The sequence below is a fragment of the Oryzias latipes genome, chromosome 11 (genome assembly GCF_053564925.1).
Source record: "Oryzias latipes strain Hd-rR chromosome 11, Olatipes_Hd-rR_3.1".
NCBI lineage: Eukaryota > Metazoa > Chordata > Actinopteri > Beloniformes > Adrianichthyidae > Oryzias > Oryzias latipes.
The window spans coordinates 22,102,716-22,119,133 of NC_136247.1; the positions used below are offsets into that span (position 1 = coordinate 22,102,716).

The 16,418-nt window shown below is 39.5% G+C and overlaps 1 protein-coding gene across 1 annotated transcript in view; it reads left to right on the forward strand.

The window, feature by feature from the left end:
• LOC101161251 (teashirt homolog 1) overlaps window positions 1-15,806 on the forward strand; it is a 40,597-nt gene extending 24,791 nt beyond the window's left edge. The window contains exon 3 of the mRNA XM_023959660.2: window positions 10,782-15,806. Coding sequence (XP_023815428.1) covers window positions 10,782-14,107 — 3,326 coding nt within the window. The 3' untranslated portion in view covers window positions 14,108-15,806. The remainder of the gene's footprint in view (window positions 1-10,781) is intronic.
• The last annotated feature ends 612 nt before the right edge of the window (window positions 15,807-16,418 follow it).

Genomic DNA, 16,418 nt, shown 5'->3' on the forward strand with positions numbered 1-16,418 from the left:
GACTGACTCTGAAGCAGACGTTACTGTGACTATGGTAACTCACAACCTGGTTAATAACAAAAAACTCTAGAACACTGCTAGACGTTAGCCACGTTAGGAGCATTAGCTGCATTTGGATATTCACAACACAACTAACTCCAAACCTCCAAACGAAAAGAAAAACAAACAGATTGATGCAGCTAAAACAAACATTACTGTGGCTATGCTAACTCCCAACCTTGTTGGTAACACGTAAAAAACAAAGTCTAAGGGTATGTCCGAATTCCCACCCTAACCCCTACATAGTGCACTATATAGTGCGTTCGCCATTTTTTAGTGCTGTCTGAATCTACAATTCCAAAATCCAGTGCCTGGAAATTTCCAAGAAGTCTGACTAAAAGTAGACACATTGCTTTTTTTTAAACCACCATATTTACAAGATTTCCTTCACCAAACATCAAATCATAGCAATGTTTTTATGTGATAATGACACTTTGGTGTGTGGATGTCACTAATGGGTTTTGAATCAAACTTTAGAGCTTAACGTCCTTCATCAAAAATTCATTAATTTAAAGTAACTGGATTCCAAAACTTTTTTTTTCCAAATCCAGAACTTCTGAAAAAAATTGTTTTTGTAGAAGGTGAGCAGATAAATTTGGCAGTAATGTTTAAAGTGCCTGCTTGAAAAGAGCAGATGGCTGACAGTTTAGAATAAGTAGATTGATGGCCTCATGCTTAACAAGACTAGATCAAACTGGTTATGCGGTGAATGTGTGGTCCCATGTCCATTCTCTTTTTATATTTTTTCATCACCCCTTTTCTTTCTTTATCGATGTTAGATTCATGCACAATTAAAGGATGTACATATAGTGCTACAATCCTGGCTTTGCCTCTGACTTTGATCTGTGTTCTTTCACAGTCTGTTGTCGTATTTCTACCTTCCACAGCCCTTTTAAGTCATATCTTAAGAAATGGGTATATAACCTATTGAAAATTGATACAAACCATTGACTGTATAAGAGAACTGGACTGACTGACACCCCCTCTTCTGCATTCCTAACTGGACGTACCTGCTGGCTCCAAGAAGCCATAGACTTTTATTGAGAAATAAACAGCTATATTTGTCAGAATAAGAATTCTTGCTCTGCTATCATTTTTTAAATAACATGTTCTTTTTTATATATTTTTGTCTGTACTGAAAGTTTTTCCAAGTTATTAACTGACTAATCAGGTGCTTCAATAAAAGTGACTGGTCTTAAGTCAAATGTTCGAAACGTTTGAAACAATAGACGGATTTCCTGTAGCCTATTTTCAAGTTGTAGGGGTGTGGACTTCCAACAATCTCACTCCTGATTGGTAACAGTGGTTGCCATAGAAATGTTGATTGGCGACTAAATTGACTTCATTCGGTTGGAGCCGGAAGTAAGTCGTTTTTTATGGGTGACATCACACTCACACCGTCCAGTTCTCTTTTGGTACACGGTCCAGTTCTCCTCTGTGGTAGAGCTCAAATTAGACTAGTTATAATTCAGATCCTTAAACAGAAAAAAAGTTTTATTCGTACATCCAATTTTAAAACTCAAGCTTTGCACATGCTGGTCTTTGTATGGTATGTCCGTGTGTTCTGTATGTTCTGTATGTGTGTAAACATCCACCTCTGCCTCTTACTGACACCACATGTAATACACGTTTTCTTATGTCATCCTCTCTTATGCTGTGTTCCCTCTCAATGCAATTAGTGTGTCAAATTTGCACCGCATCTATTTTGAAGTGCAGCAAAAGGAAATCGTGGCCGATGTTGACGCAACCGTCTTTCTGCTTCTGCAAACAACAGGCAAAACTTTGTAGTTTCAGTGGACTTGGAGATTGGTCCAAGGAAACCAGCTTTAGTAAAGTTGGAATCACATCAGCATTTTAGTTTTTTATTTCTAGTAACAAAAACCTCAATATTTTTAAAGACAGTGATTGGTTAGAATACTTTGTAACGGAAACAACTATATTTATTGCATAAATTGCTCATTTCACAGCTCTCTTTACATTTAATCAAGCTTACTTTTCATCATCCCGATGTCACATATTTCCCATCCCTACAGGTTTTACCCAAAGGGATGACGAAAACTAACCATATTTGGTCATTTTGAGAGTATGTAAACTTGCCTAAACAAGTGGACCTTTAGGGGCCCGTAATGATTTTCCGTTTCTGTTCAACACAGAACCAAAGTGATTTATGGTAATTATCCATCTTTGGGGTCATCCATCAAGTGGTTGTTGCTAGGCGATGGTAGCAGATGTTGTTTGTCCTGGTATAGCCCTGCTGTCATGGGTAATGGAGGTGAATTCAAAAGACAGCATTTTTGCAGAACGAACACAATTGTAATTATGTTAGCGTGTCAAATGTGTAGGATGATTTCTTTCTATTACAAACCACCTTTCTTAATTAAATAAGATTGTTTTTTAATTAATAACTTCAAAAAATTTATTTCTCATCTATGATAAATGTAAAACGTGTACGAAAGATAATAAAAGAATATATTTAAAACTTTTAAAGGCCTTCACATAAACATCAGAATACGTTCCAAACAAAGCCAGGAAACGTGTTGAACACATTTCTTTGTGTGACACCTTAGAATAAGTCGGTGTTTGGCACATTTTGAGCAGGTCGCCATCCCGTCATTGTTAATTGTTAATTAGCTGCAGTAATGCTTTTTCCATACTTTATTTGAGATGAAACCAGATGGCTTGAAATGTCTGAGCAGACCGTGTTAAAGCAGAAAAGGCTGGAATCTGTTGCACCGATCACCCAGCGGCTGTTGTCTCATCTCTGAACATGCAGGCAGTGAGTGTTTGGGGAAAAGGTGATTTGTATACCGCAGTCACTGTCATGGGGATGGCAGATGAAGAGAAAAGTGGGAATGCAGTCACTTGCAACAGCCATCTTTTATTTTCCCTTCCTCTCTCCCAGTACTGCAGACATGTATAGAGATAAGCAAACCAAAAATGCATTGTTTGGTCATTTTTCAATCAAAAACTGCTAATAAATGAATTGTGAATCATACCATAAAGGAGACTCTCAACCACACATTAACCCATAAACTCTCCAGTTAAATTAGCTGTTTGTGTGTTTCAAAAGTGCTGTATGGAATAAATACAAATTCTATTTGACTAAGCAAATATAATTTGTATTGTAAACATATTTTAGACGATCAATCTTTATGTTTCATCATATTTATTTTGAAGGGAAATGCAAGTTTTATTTAATTGTATTTTTATTTAATAAGGAACCTTAAAGATCCACTCCAATAAAAATTTATTTTTTGTTTTTTTAACGTATTCTAGCATTTTTCTCATAATTGAGAACACGTAATATAACTAAGATTAAAACTGCGTCTCTGAGTATTTTTTTAAATTAAAATCGTGACATATCAGAAGCAAATAAAAACCCGCCATTCGAAAAAGCTCTCAGTTGCGACGCAGCAACGGAAATGGACGGGCTAAAGTCTCTCTGCTCCACTCCATTCTAATGCATCCACCTTCAGACAACCATGACCCATTTGTTGCACCACAAATGTTATGTAGGGGTTGTGAGGAGCTGCAAACTAGTGGGAAAGAGTGTTGAAAAAAAGGATGATGGGAAATCAGCAGTGGTTACGTCCGCACCAACAGTCCTGTCCACAACTCAAAGATGAAATTCTGATGAATTGCTGCTGGTCTGCAGTAATAAAAGGTTACTTTTTCTCTTCAAACTTGTGTTTTGTCTCTTTTGGACATATTTTACCTACCTCAAAAAGTGGGCAGGGCATTTTTAAGGGATTTGCTCTGTTCTGAGAGACAGCCGCAAACCAAACAAAGGTGTGAAATGCATTCACACTCCTTTTTTGAACTAAAACTTCCGAAAGCAAGCAACCAACAGAACTTTCAAATGTTAAGGACTCAGCAAACGTATTCCAAATCAGAGAATTCTCCATAAATTGTTGGGAAAAAAAACTCACATTTTCACAGCAAATTAAAAATCTTCCAGCTAAAGGTCATAGAACAAATGTCCTAACTGCAAAATGACCAGTTTTCTTGTCAAAAACATGTGGCAACTATCAGCTTTGAGGTATCAGAAGACAGCAAAAATAAAATCAAGCAAGCAAAATCTAAAAGATTAATTTAAAACTCAACTCAAACTTCTATTAGCATTTCTATGCATGTAAATCTATCAGAAGAGTGAGGGTCAAGTTACTTATTCTGCACCAACCCTTTTGTGGCATCTTACACCAACATCCGTCGCTGTGAGGCCAGTCCAAACAGAAGTGTCAGGTCTTATGAAACCGCGGGATCAACTCCCACGTAGAGAAGAGGAGTAAGAATGAGCAGGATAGTGGGGGAGAGGAGCGAAAGACAGAGATTGCCTGATATACTGAGCATTACCATAATTGGCTTTTCTACATGATAGGACAGAGGAAATAATATTGTCATTTTATTTACAGCCTTCCCTCTGCTGAAATGCGCACACACTCCTGCACTCCATACAGGTCAATGACACACACTGATCAGGCCTGTCCAAAGCCATCAGAGGTGAGTGGCAGGGAATGGAGGAGCCGGTGACAAAGCGAAACGAGAGAAAGAAATAAGACTGCCACGGCAAAGCCCTGCTTTGAAGGGCCCCTAAACGCTGTGAGGGAGCCTTGCTGGCCGCTCGGCTGCAGCTGTAGCACTGGGCACGCTGGGTAAATCAGCGGGGTGAAAGCTGGCGGAATTGGACATTAGCACTGCAAATGAGAGCTGGGATTGGCCTTTTCTCCAAGACAACATGAATAAATGAAGAGACTTTAAAGAGGAAAGCGTGTGCATTTTGTGTATACGTGATACTCAAAGTTATCCCAGCCTGCCCTGCAGAGAGAATGTGTCTCAACTATCCAGCATAGGTTCTTCTTTGAAAACGTTCAAATTGTTTTAATTTAAATGTCAAATACCATATTTTCCACATTATCAGGTGCACTTAAAAAGCTTCATTTTTTTTCTAAAAACAAAAATGCGCCATATAATCCGGAGTCTCGTATGTATCGATTAATTCTGGTTCTAACGTCGAGTTGCGAACAAGGTTGGGTCTTATTATAAATACACTAACGTGGCTAACATGTAGTGGCCAAGATGTTACTTACTAGTAAGGTTGGGAGATAGCGTAGTCTCAGGAACATTTGTTTTAGCTGTAACAGTTGATTTTTTTTTTTCGAGTTGCAAACAAGGTTGGCTTTTATTCTAAATACACTAATATGGCTAATGTGCAGCAACTAACGTGGTACTAACAAGGTTGGGAGTTGGCATAGTTACAGCGGTAACAGTCAAGTTCTTTTACGTGTTGCAAAAAAGGTTGGGGGCTATTGTGAATACCCTAACACTGCTAATATATAGTGGTGTCAGACTGTGTTTTATTTACACGTTACTAACAAGGTTGGAAATTACCATAGAAACAGTAACACTTGTTTTATCTATCTTTTTGTTTTACATGTTGTAAACAAGGTTGGGATTTAGAGGCATTGTAAATACGCTAACGTGGCTAATGTGTAGCATGTTACAAGCAAGTGCTAGGTTGTGTCCGAGTTCCTTCACTATTCCCTACATAGTGCACTATATAGTGCGTTTGCCGATATTTAGTTTCGCTCAACTCTACAATTCCAAATCGAGTACCCTAGAAATTTCCCAGAAGTCTCAGCCAGAAATCAGTGTGCATTTTTGGTAAATAAAATGGTATTTAAATGTATTTTTTTAATTAACCATCAAATGTTTTATCTTCAGAACACAGTGCATTCATAAATGGTTGTTGCAAAATGCTCATATCCATTAGATTTTAACTACGTAAAATCGATGATGTCATATTCGCCGTTAAAAAAAAATTGAGCATCGCTTTCAAAATCCAGGGTAATACATACTGTCGCACTATCTAGTTTTTTAGTAGGTAGGGCTTAGGGTGGGAATTTGGATAGAGCACTTAAAATCCACGGTGGCCCTGAAGTGCAAATCACATCAAAAAATCACTCAAGGCAAAAACATAGTTAAAGATTGCAACAACAATTAAAAAAACAAAAAAAATAATAATAGGAAAAAAATACATTTTAGAAATCAAAACAAAATTCCAGAAACCAAAACACAATTGAATCGGTTAGTTCAAAAGGGGCCCAAGTCCAAGAGGTTTGTTTTTCCAGGAAATGATTTTAATTGCATAGCTTAAAGGGAGGCTACACCAAAGGATTAATACTTTACCCAGATTTAGCACCAGTTCATAGCTTACAAATATAATATGCTAGCTATAATATGAAGCACCTCACTTTTATCATTTCAGAGGATTAGCAAACTAAAGTCTCTGGACTTGGGCCCTTCTTGAATTAAACAGGGGCGCTGCCATATTGGATAACTAGTGCTGCCATCTATGGGATAAAGCAAAACCCATGCAAGAGAGGCCCAAGTCCAGGAATTTTGGACCTAATGTATTTTAAATATCAAGCATAGTCAGTACATTACAACAGACTTGGGAATGTTTTGCACATAATCAGATAGCTTTTCCCTTGAAGATCATAAAACATATAATATCTCTATTTTGAAAAATTGTGGACTTGGGCCCCTTTTGAACTAACCGATTCAATTCCAAAAAATGAAACATTTCGGAAAACAAAAGTAATTCCCCAAAAAAGCCTAATGAAACATTAAAAAACTACACACAATGACAAACCAGATATTATTGCCCTACTCGTGGCTGATTACCTGGCTCGGGTGTGTCTAGCCAATCAGAACACAACAGAGCAGGGTATGTTGGAAAACATGCAGGAATGCGGCCCTCAGTGCCCACCTCTGGTCTAGTGGGTCTAGATGACCCAACTCCCAATGTTAAAGTGCCTAGGATAGCACAGGGGTTAAAATTCTGGCTTACTGACAGACTTTTCTCTGACTCTTTCATCTCACCTTATGAACTTTATAGTCTGGTAATCTTGCATAGGACATACGCTAAAATCAAGTGCCTCCTATAGTGTGGAATATATTATATTGTTTTAAATTCCAAACAAATATAGTTTATCACTTCTATGATTTGTGTGTTTGGTGCTGCATTTGCATGTAAAAGATATATTGGAGGAATGTGTTAAACATGGCTTTTTTCGCTTCAGGGAGAAGTGTAGCTTAAAGCAAAGGACCGCATGTGAGATGTCCCACTGTGGTGTCACCTGTCTGCACCAGAAAATCCTGGACTTTGGGCTCAACAATAGTGACAGGCTCCTCTCCAGACACAGATGGCTTCACTTGCCCTCCTCCCTACCCCCCCCCCACCAGCCACATTGCATCTCTGCTTGCATCTGACACACCGTGACTCTTTTAAACTCATCCAAACACAACTCATCAGCCACGCCAAGTTCCGAAGCTTGCATGTGCGGTGGTTGCGAAAATTTTCCACAAACTTGTTGTTTTCCTGTTTTCTTTCCCTGCACTCCGTTGTCTTTCTGCCTGGCCTTCCTGACAGCACAAAGCGGGCTTACGTTCTGACTGACAACCACAACAGACACTTCCCTCCCCTCCAGCCTCCCGTTTTAATCCCCTCCCTGTCCTGCTCTCCCCTCCTTCCCCTCGTCCTCTTTTGTTCTGAGTGACGCTCGAAAGCAGCCGTGTCAGCATCTTTTCCATCTCTGATTGCCTTATTAGCCGGCGGTGGCACCCGCAGCTTTCCTGACACAGATGGTGAAGGAAGAGACTTGAGAAGTGGGCAAAAAAAAAAAAAAGGACTGGCTGACTTGTGTGTGTTGTTGTTACTTCCCTCCTCCCACCACTTCTCAGGCCTGTTTGTGTGGACACTGACACCTCAGGCTGACACTGACACACTCCTGACACTGATGCCTGTCAAGCCAACATATGGAGGATGGCAAGCAAAGAGTGGAATTTAGTGTTGGTGTGCTCTCTCTGTGTGAGCATGTGTGTGTTTGCACAGATGCCAGCTTTCTCTCGCCGTATCAGTGGAGCAATTTTATCTTTAATCTACCCACGTAGTTTAGACTTTAAATGGGCTGAGTTTTGCATTCTTTTGAATCTAGACGGCTGTTACCTGATAATGATATGACTATAAGAAACAAAGTTAAGGTCTTATAGCTGCTTTGGCAAAATGTTCAAGTGCTTTCGTTCATCGCTGGAATCTCATTTCTGTATTCTCTGCACACTGTAAAATGAGGCCTATCGTCAATGAATGGTGTATTTTCAAAGTTATGTCACATATAATGTGCACCAAACTTTAAGGCTCATTCAAGAAGACAACAAGAGTCAGAGATAAGTGCTTGTAGAATGCACTGTAGAATGTGTATGTAACACGCTACAGCAGGGGTTCTCATAGTTTTTGTCTCAACATTAGAGACAGTTTTAGTGAAAAAATTAAACAAACAGAAAAAGTTGTTTTTAATAACTTTAATGACCAAGTGTCATTTGTACAATTAACCAGGCCCTCCAGGTGTTTTCCCAGTTGCGGTCGGAGGATGCTGCACGCAGATCTTCTACTCGTTTAGTAATTGTATCATTTGGCAGACTTTCTTTTGCTCTGGACAAACAATGTCAGCTACTTTCAGCATACATTCTTTTACAAACTCTCCGTCACTTACCTGCTTGCAAATAAGGCACGTGACTTTATCCAGCCCATGAAGTGCGACAAAGTAAACATTTGTCCATTTAGCTTGAAAGCGCTTTTTCTCCTCACCAACACAACGTTTTTCCTCAAAGGAACCTGCTCTGGCTCTCTTTTATTCAGGGGCACAAAGAATCTTCCTGCAGGCCGCCATTGGCCCCCGGGCCGCATTTTGAGAACCCCTGTGCTAGACTGTAACTCCCAACCTTGTTTGCAACACATAAAAAAACAGACTGATACAGCTAAAAACATACATTACCAGGACTATGCCAACTCCCAACATTTTTAGTAACACATAAAAAATAAATTTAGGCTTTCTCCAAATACTCTCCCTACTCCCTAACCACTAAAAACTGTATAGTGCAAGATTATTGAGTCCTCTGGATATTAAAAGTGATTTGCACACCATGCAAGCTATTTTTTTTTTTTTACATCGAATACGACATCACCTGTATCAAATCTAATATATACTATTTATGAATCCACTGTGTTCTGATGAGGAAAATGCTGATGTATTATTAAAAAAATACAATTGTGTTTTTGTTGCAAAAACTATTCAAAGGCAATGCATTGTGGTCTAAATTATTTCATTTGCATTAATTAATTATTTCGAGGGAACAAAATAGGATTTCGTGGGAACGGAATATTAATTTGTGGGGACAAGATATTAATTTGTGGGAACAAGATATTAATTTGTGGGAACGAGATCTATTTTATTTTTTCCACGTCAGGAACGGGCTCTGTAGATTGGCACAAGGATTAAACAAAAAATAAGACTTCATTTGGTTCACTGTCACCTCAACCAACAGAAACCATGTCTGTTCAGGTTATGGGATTGAGAGCTGACAGCAAACCTGTTTCTTCACTGAAGACTGGTCAGACAAGGGGTTTGACATGAGATGGATGTTTAACCCTTTATTGCCTGCCGTTCAGGCCTCTTTGTAATCTTTATTACTTTGAGATGACACCTCAAACTGAATAAAAATACATTTTCTATGTTTCCAAGTCAGTGATTGACTGAGAAACCTACCATTTTTCAGCAACTCAACAGTCCCCCCCCCCCCCCTTCTGTTTTAAAATGGCTCACTGCGAGCGCTCGAAAGCGCAGGCATGAACAACACAGCCTGTCATGTCCGCTGGCCGTTTCCTAACATCATGCTGTGAGGACTTCCACAGCCGATGCCAAGTCAACTCCAGCCAACCGTAGCTTGGCAAGAAAGATGCAGCTGGCATTTTCCACCGTGATGTCGTTTTTCTTTAATCTATAGCATGTGAGACAATTTAAAAGAGAAGGAAAATATGTTTACTGTACAGTAGAACAATAAACAATAAATTTGGTGAAAAGGGAGTGAAGCTTTCAGATTTGCTTTTTTCTGACAAAGAAACTCTGTGTATTTAAAAAAATGTACTAAATTAAATAGACACATTACTCTCTTAATAAATATTATTTAAACATCAATCAATCATGTTTGTTATTTTCTTATGTCATGCAACATTTATGCATATTAAAAAGGGAAAACATGCAACTTTTAGAAGTAGTATATTTTTTCTTTTTATAGATTAGTAACACATTTCTATACATTCTTGCTCTTTAACATTTTTTTATATATTATATTGAGCTGTTAAGCAGTGGGGTAAAATCAATTATCTGTCACAGTCATGTTTTAGTTGTTTGTCAATTCATTATTGCAAACTTACTGTCCTCTCAAAGTACTTTTGAAAAATCCCTCATATTTCTTGCTTCACACCCTACATTTACTGAGAGCGGCATCCTATGAAGTCATGTGGTAGAAGGGATGGCTTTGAAAAGTGAATCGAGAATTATCAATTTTTTTCTTCTTCTTTTTTTTTTAGACAAAAAAAATGTGCTTTTCTGTTAATTTTTAGAATAAACTTGTTTTATCAGTTATTGTTTTACATTTACTCAGTTTAAATGACCAGTTATGCAAAACATGCTTTTATAATTTGAAATCAAATTTAAAAATGATCGATATAATTTTTTATTTTAAATTATATATATATATATATATATATATATATATATATATATATATATAATGAAGAGTGGAATTGATTTAGTATTTTGTATCAAGACCCAGCTTATCCCCTTAACAGTGCTAGTAAAATCCCATCTAACAATTAATTTCCCTCCTTTCTCCTTTTTCAGCTTATGGACCTGAAGATGATTTGAAATTGGACAAGACTGAAGAGGAAGAGCATCTGCAGGATGATGGACTTTCCCTTGATGGTCAAGACGGAGAGTTTCTTTTCAATGATGACGAAGACCCAAAAGATCGGTTTAGTTGTCAAAACTCTCCACTTAGTAACGGCACTAATCCAGACGCTGGGTATGCATCTCCTCTTAGTACCACCAGTGATCAATTGGTGGACCTCAAGACCACCACCTCAACTTTCAGCGATCAGGACAGGATTGAGGAGAAGCTTGAAGACGGTAGTGAGTCCATAAATAGCCTCTCCTTACAGGATAGTCTAGCCAAAATGAAAGCTGTCTATGCAAACATGATTTCAGATGGTTCCTGGTCCAGCATTGCTCTGGATGTGTTTAAAAGTAAGCAAGCAAACAATTTCACAGCAACCAATGGAAGTGGTAGCGATCATAAAGGCAGCAACGGGCTTCTTAACAATCACAGTTCAGGGGGAATCAATGCGAAAAACAGATGTAGCAGTAACAACACCGCAGCCACCACTAACATCACTACCAGTAGCACCTCTACAAGAATGGCTTCAAGCCACAGCAGCAACGGCATCAATGTGAGCTCCAGCGGCACAGGGGGGTTAACCTACGACTGGCACCAAGCAGCGCTGGCAAAAACTCTACAGCATACCCCCTACCAACTCCTTCCTGAGCCCAGCCTTTTCAGCACCGTGCAGCTTTACAGACAAAACAATAAACTTTACGGCCCAGTGTTCACTGGAGCCAGCAAGTTTCGATGCAAGGACTGCAGTGCAGCCTATGACACTTTGGTCGGTCTGACTGTCCACATGAACGAGACAGGGCACTACCGCGACGACAACAAAGACTCGGAAGATGATCGGAGCAAGAAATGGTCCAAACCACGAAAGCGTTCTCTCCTAGAGATGGAAGGCAAAGAAGATGCACAGAAAGTTTTAAAATGCATGTATTGTGGCCACTCCTTTGAATCTCTGCAAGATCTTAGTGTTCACATGATCAAAACAAAACACTATCAGAAAGTGCCTCTAAAAGAGCCGATGCCTGCCCTTACCTCAAAGCTGGTACCCCCATCCAAAAAGAAGGTATTTCAAGAGCTGATATCTCCAAGCTCCCCAGAGTCTGTCTCCTCTGGCATACTCTTGGGAGAGTCCCCCAAAGACCAAAAGGTGGTTAACCCTTACGTCACCCCCAACAATCGATACGGCTATCAAAATGGTGCAAGTTACACTTGGCAGTTTGAGGCGCGAAAGGCACAAATTCTCAAATGCATGGAGTGCGGCAGTTCACATGACACTTTGCAACAACTGACAGCCCACATGATGGTCACGGGACACTTCCTTAAAGTCACAAATTCAGCCTCTAAGAAAGGGAAGCAGTTAGTGTTTGACCCTCTAATTGAGGAGAAAATTCAGTCTATTCCTTTGCCTCCAACAACAGCACGGCTTCCTGCGGCCGATGGTTTGTCGCCTCTTAATTCTCTATCTCAGCTCTCTGGCCACGAAGAGAAACACGAGGAAATCAGACAAGAAGAAAAGGAGCAAAAGAAATATGGAGTGGAGCACACAGAGAAAAAAATAAAAGAGGAGAAAGAAGACCTGTCTGAAAAAACGGAAAAACCAGTAAAAGCAAGATCTTACCAGTATCTTAGGGAGGAAGACTTGGAGGAGACACCGAAAGGTGGCCTAGATATCCTAAAGTCCTTAGAAAATACAGTTTCTAGTGCAATCAGCAAGGCACAAACAGGAACACCAACCTGGGGAGGGTATCCTAGTATTCATGCTGCCTACCAGCTCCATGGATCTTTGAAACCTACCCTGCCCTCCTCCCCACAGGTTCAACCTCTATTCAGCAGCACCAGTTTAAAGGTAAGGTCTACCGATACAAGCTCCTTGATCCATTCTCCACACAGCCCGTCTCCACCTCCAAGTCAAAAAAGCAATGTGGTAGCCATGGAGGAGCTGGTGGAAAAAGTAACTGGGAGAAGTTCAGTAAAGACAGAAAAGGAGGAAAAGTCTTTAGAGAACAAATGTAGGTCTTCAAAGTCCCCATTGCCAAGTCCTAAAGACAAACAGGTGTCACCTAATCCAGAAAACCTTTTGAAGACAGTGAAAGGTTCTGTAGGAGAACAGACCGAGCCAAAAGATAAAGAAAAGTCAAAGACTAAAATAGACGTGAAGATAAAACGTGAGAGTGACTCTCCAAAAGCTACCATGAGCAATGGCTGCAATAACCTAAATATTATTACCAACCGCATGCCCGAGCCTCCACTTGTCAGCCCGCTCAGTGCTTTGCAGTCAGTCATGAACAACCACTTGGGGAAAGCTTCAAAAGCGGTGACCTCTTCAATGGACCCCTTTGCTATGCTTTATAAAATGAGCAACACCCCACAGAGTAAACAAACTGAGCCAATAAGCCAATATCCTGACAATGATGATGATCAACCCATGGACTTAACTAAATCCAAAAGTGGAAATCGCACAACAGCTAAACTAAGTTCTACAGCACCAAACAACTTCAACAAAAGCAAATCTGATTTTAGAAACTCCTCCCAATCCTCATCACCGCCTCTTCGAGAAAATGCATTGATGGATATTTCTGACATGGTGAAAAACCTGACAGGCCGTTTAACACCAAAGTCTACAACCCCGTCATCAGTCTCTGAGAAATCGGATAATGACGGCTGTAGTTTGGAGGACAGCATGGAAGAACTGTCCCCCGTTCAAAGAAGGAAAGGCCGACAGTCGAACTGGAATCCTCAGCACCTCTTGATTCTTCAGGCCCAGTTTGCTTCCACTCTTCGAGAAACTCCTGAAGGAAAGTTTGTCATTAACGACTTGGGACCCCAGGAACGGGTACACATCTGTAAATTCACAGGTCTTTCCATGACAACTATCTCACATTGGCTGGCCAATGTAAAGTACCAGTTAAAGCGGACAGGGGGAACCAAGTTCCTAAAAAACATTGACTCTGCCCAGCCTCTATTTTTGTGCAGTGACTGTGCTTCTCAGTTCAGGTCTCCGTCATCCTACATTCACCACCTCGAATCCCACCTTGGGTTCACCTTACAGGACCTCTCAAAGCTTTCTATAGATCTGCTCGAGCAGCAGGCAGTTAGCCGATTGGAGGACAAGACATTCGACTCATCTGGGAACGCAGACGAAGACGCAAGCTCGGTATATCAGTGCAAGTTGTGCAATCGGACATTCGTGAGCAAACATGCAATCAAGCTGCATCTTTGTAAAACACATGGAAAGTCCACAGAGGACCATCTCATCTTTGTGAAAGAGCTGGATAAGTGAGATAAACAGTGATTACAGACTACTGTTGCACTAAAACTCTAATCTTCGATCTGTCAATAAAGATGGTGTCCCAAAATGTATCAACACAGGAGCTTTGACGCTGTTTCCTATTTTTTTTTGCTCATCGCAAAAGACAGGTGTTTGCACTGCAGGGGCTTTGAGCCACAGTATAAAATCTTTTGTGACAAAAATCTAGTTGCAGCCGACATGCCACTATGTAGTCAGTAAGTGTTGAATTTCTGTCGCACTGCAATTTTCTGAGCCTTTAGGAACAATCCACACCTTTGTTTTTTCTTTGAAACTTTCTGTGGTTTAAAAACCATTTCTTTAAGGTAAACACGACCTGTGTTAATGCCGTGTTACACAGCCACTATGTACATTTTGCGTTTTTTTCCACACATCACATTTTGGTGGTTCATGATGCATGCGTGTAATACGTCATTCATAAATGTTGCTCGCTCAGATGTCCGTCAAGGATTTCGGCCGACGGGTCTTTACATTTGAGCTGATCAAAATTTAGAGAATTACACAGTTTACCTGTATATTATGGGGTTTATTCACAATTATTACATACATTTTAGGCAATTGTGCATGATTTTCGTCAAATGCATAAGCAAATTTGTGGCTTTCCACAACAATTCCACATTTTTCTTACAGACTTTTCATGCATGTACCACCAATGTATTACTTTTATATCGCATATAAGGCGCACATATTACGTTAAAAGTATAGAACTGACTCACGGATTACTAATGAATGACATATGAACAGTGCGATAATGACCCACGCTTCATGTTCTACGTTGATTTACGTGTTCTTTGCGTGGTTTATTCCTACTTTTTCTGTGGTTTTAACGTGGTTCATTCGTGATCCAGCTGTGAAAATTTCACGTTAAGACCACAACTCTTCTCACTGTTTCCACATATATTCACGTTTGACCAATATTCATCGGTGCAACATACGCATAATGTATGGGGTGGCTGTGTGACATGACCTTTAATAAAGCATGTCTTGAAATAAAGATACGTCCATTTTACGTTTGATTAAACTTGAACAAGGGTAAACATCATGGTTTGCTTTAGTCAAGTTTGGATCTAGTTGTGAAAAGTAGATGGTAAAATATATTTTGTTTTTTATATTAAAGGTAATTCGGTTTAATCAACAGTTGACAAATTCACTTTATTCATCAATGAGTTAAAAGAACCGTCATAATTATGTGTGTCGTTTATTTTCCTCCAAAATAATGTAATTTCTTGGTTAAATAAACGTGTACATATTTGTTTTCCTAGGCTAAGATTTTATTATTGTGGAGCTGCAGTTGTACAATTACGAAGTTTAAGGTTTTATTGTATGAATAATCAACATGTCTGTCAGCATATCTGCTCTTAACAGTTCACTCTTATTTGTACTGTGGGAATTTTTTATAAAAATATTTTTTAGGCCAATGAAGGGGACTCTATGACAGTACAAAAATATTTCCAGACCAAAATGTCCACTTTGTTTTTTTATTTTCTGAGAAGTAGGTCCATCAATGTGGTTTACACAGACTGGACCTGGCACTGAACTGGCATTTGATGTGATGCTTTTGGCTGTAAATAGGATTCAACAACACTGTCCAGGTTGTGTCAATAATCCATTTATTCTCAATGCCATTTGTTTATCTAAAGTTGTAAAATAAACATCAAATCCTGGATTAAAACATTTTGTTGTGTGATTTTAGAAAAGCAACAAAAACAAGTTCTGCCATCATCTAACGTGTAGGTCACTCATATTCTGTGATGGTCACCGCCGGCACGTAAATACCACAAACTCTTTGACATACCATAACACTTTGACCATTTGTACGATCAAAAGCAATCAGCTGATTCTGGTGTGGAGATCTGCAGCTTTACATATCAGCTTTGGATCAATATGTAAGACGTGACTACTAAAAAGTGCTGCATATCAGGGCAAGGCCGCTTACTTTAATTACGTAAACACTTAAAGAGTTATGGTAGTCCAAAGAATGTTAACACTGTAGCTGAAACTCCACTGTTAAAAGGTGAACTCGCAAGTGAATCCTGGTGTGGTTTAGAGACGATGTGGATGCAGACAGACTGTTCAGCAGATAAAAACATTTCCTACTCCTGCTGGGGGATCAACAGACTTATTTAAGTAGAGCTTTTTACTTTGAGCAGCATCCGTTAAAACTTTTGAAATTTTATCAATGAGGCTTCTGCTACATATCCCCCGGGCTTGTGACACACTTTTTTCAATGTGCTAAACGCCGGTTCTTGAACGCACGTTTAGCATATGGTGGACAAGCAGGGAG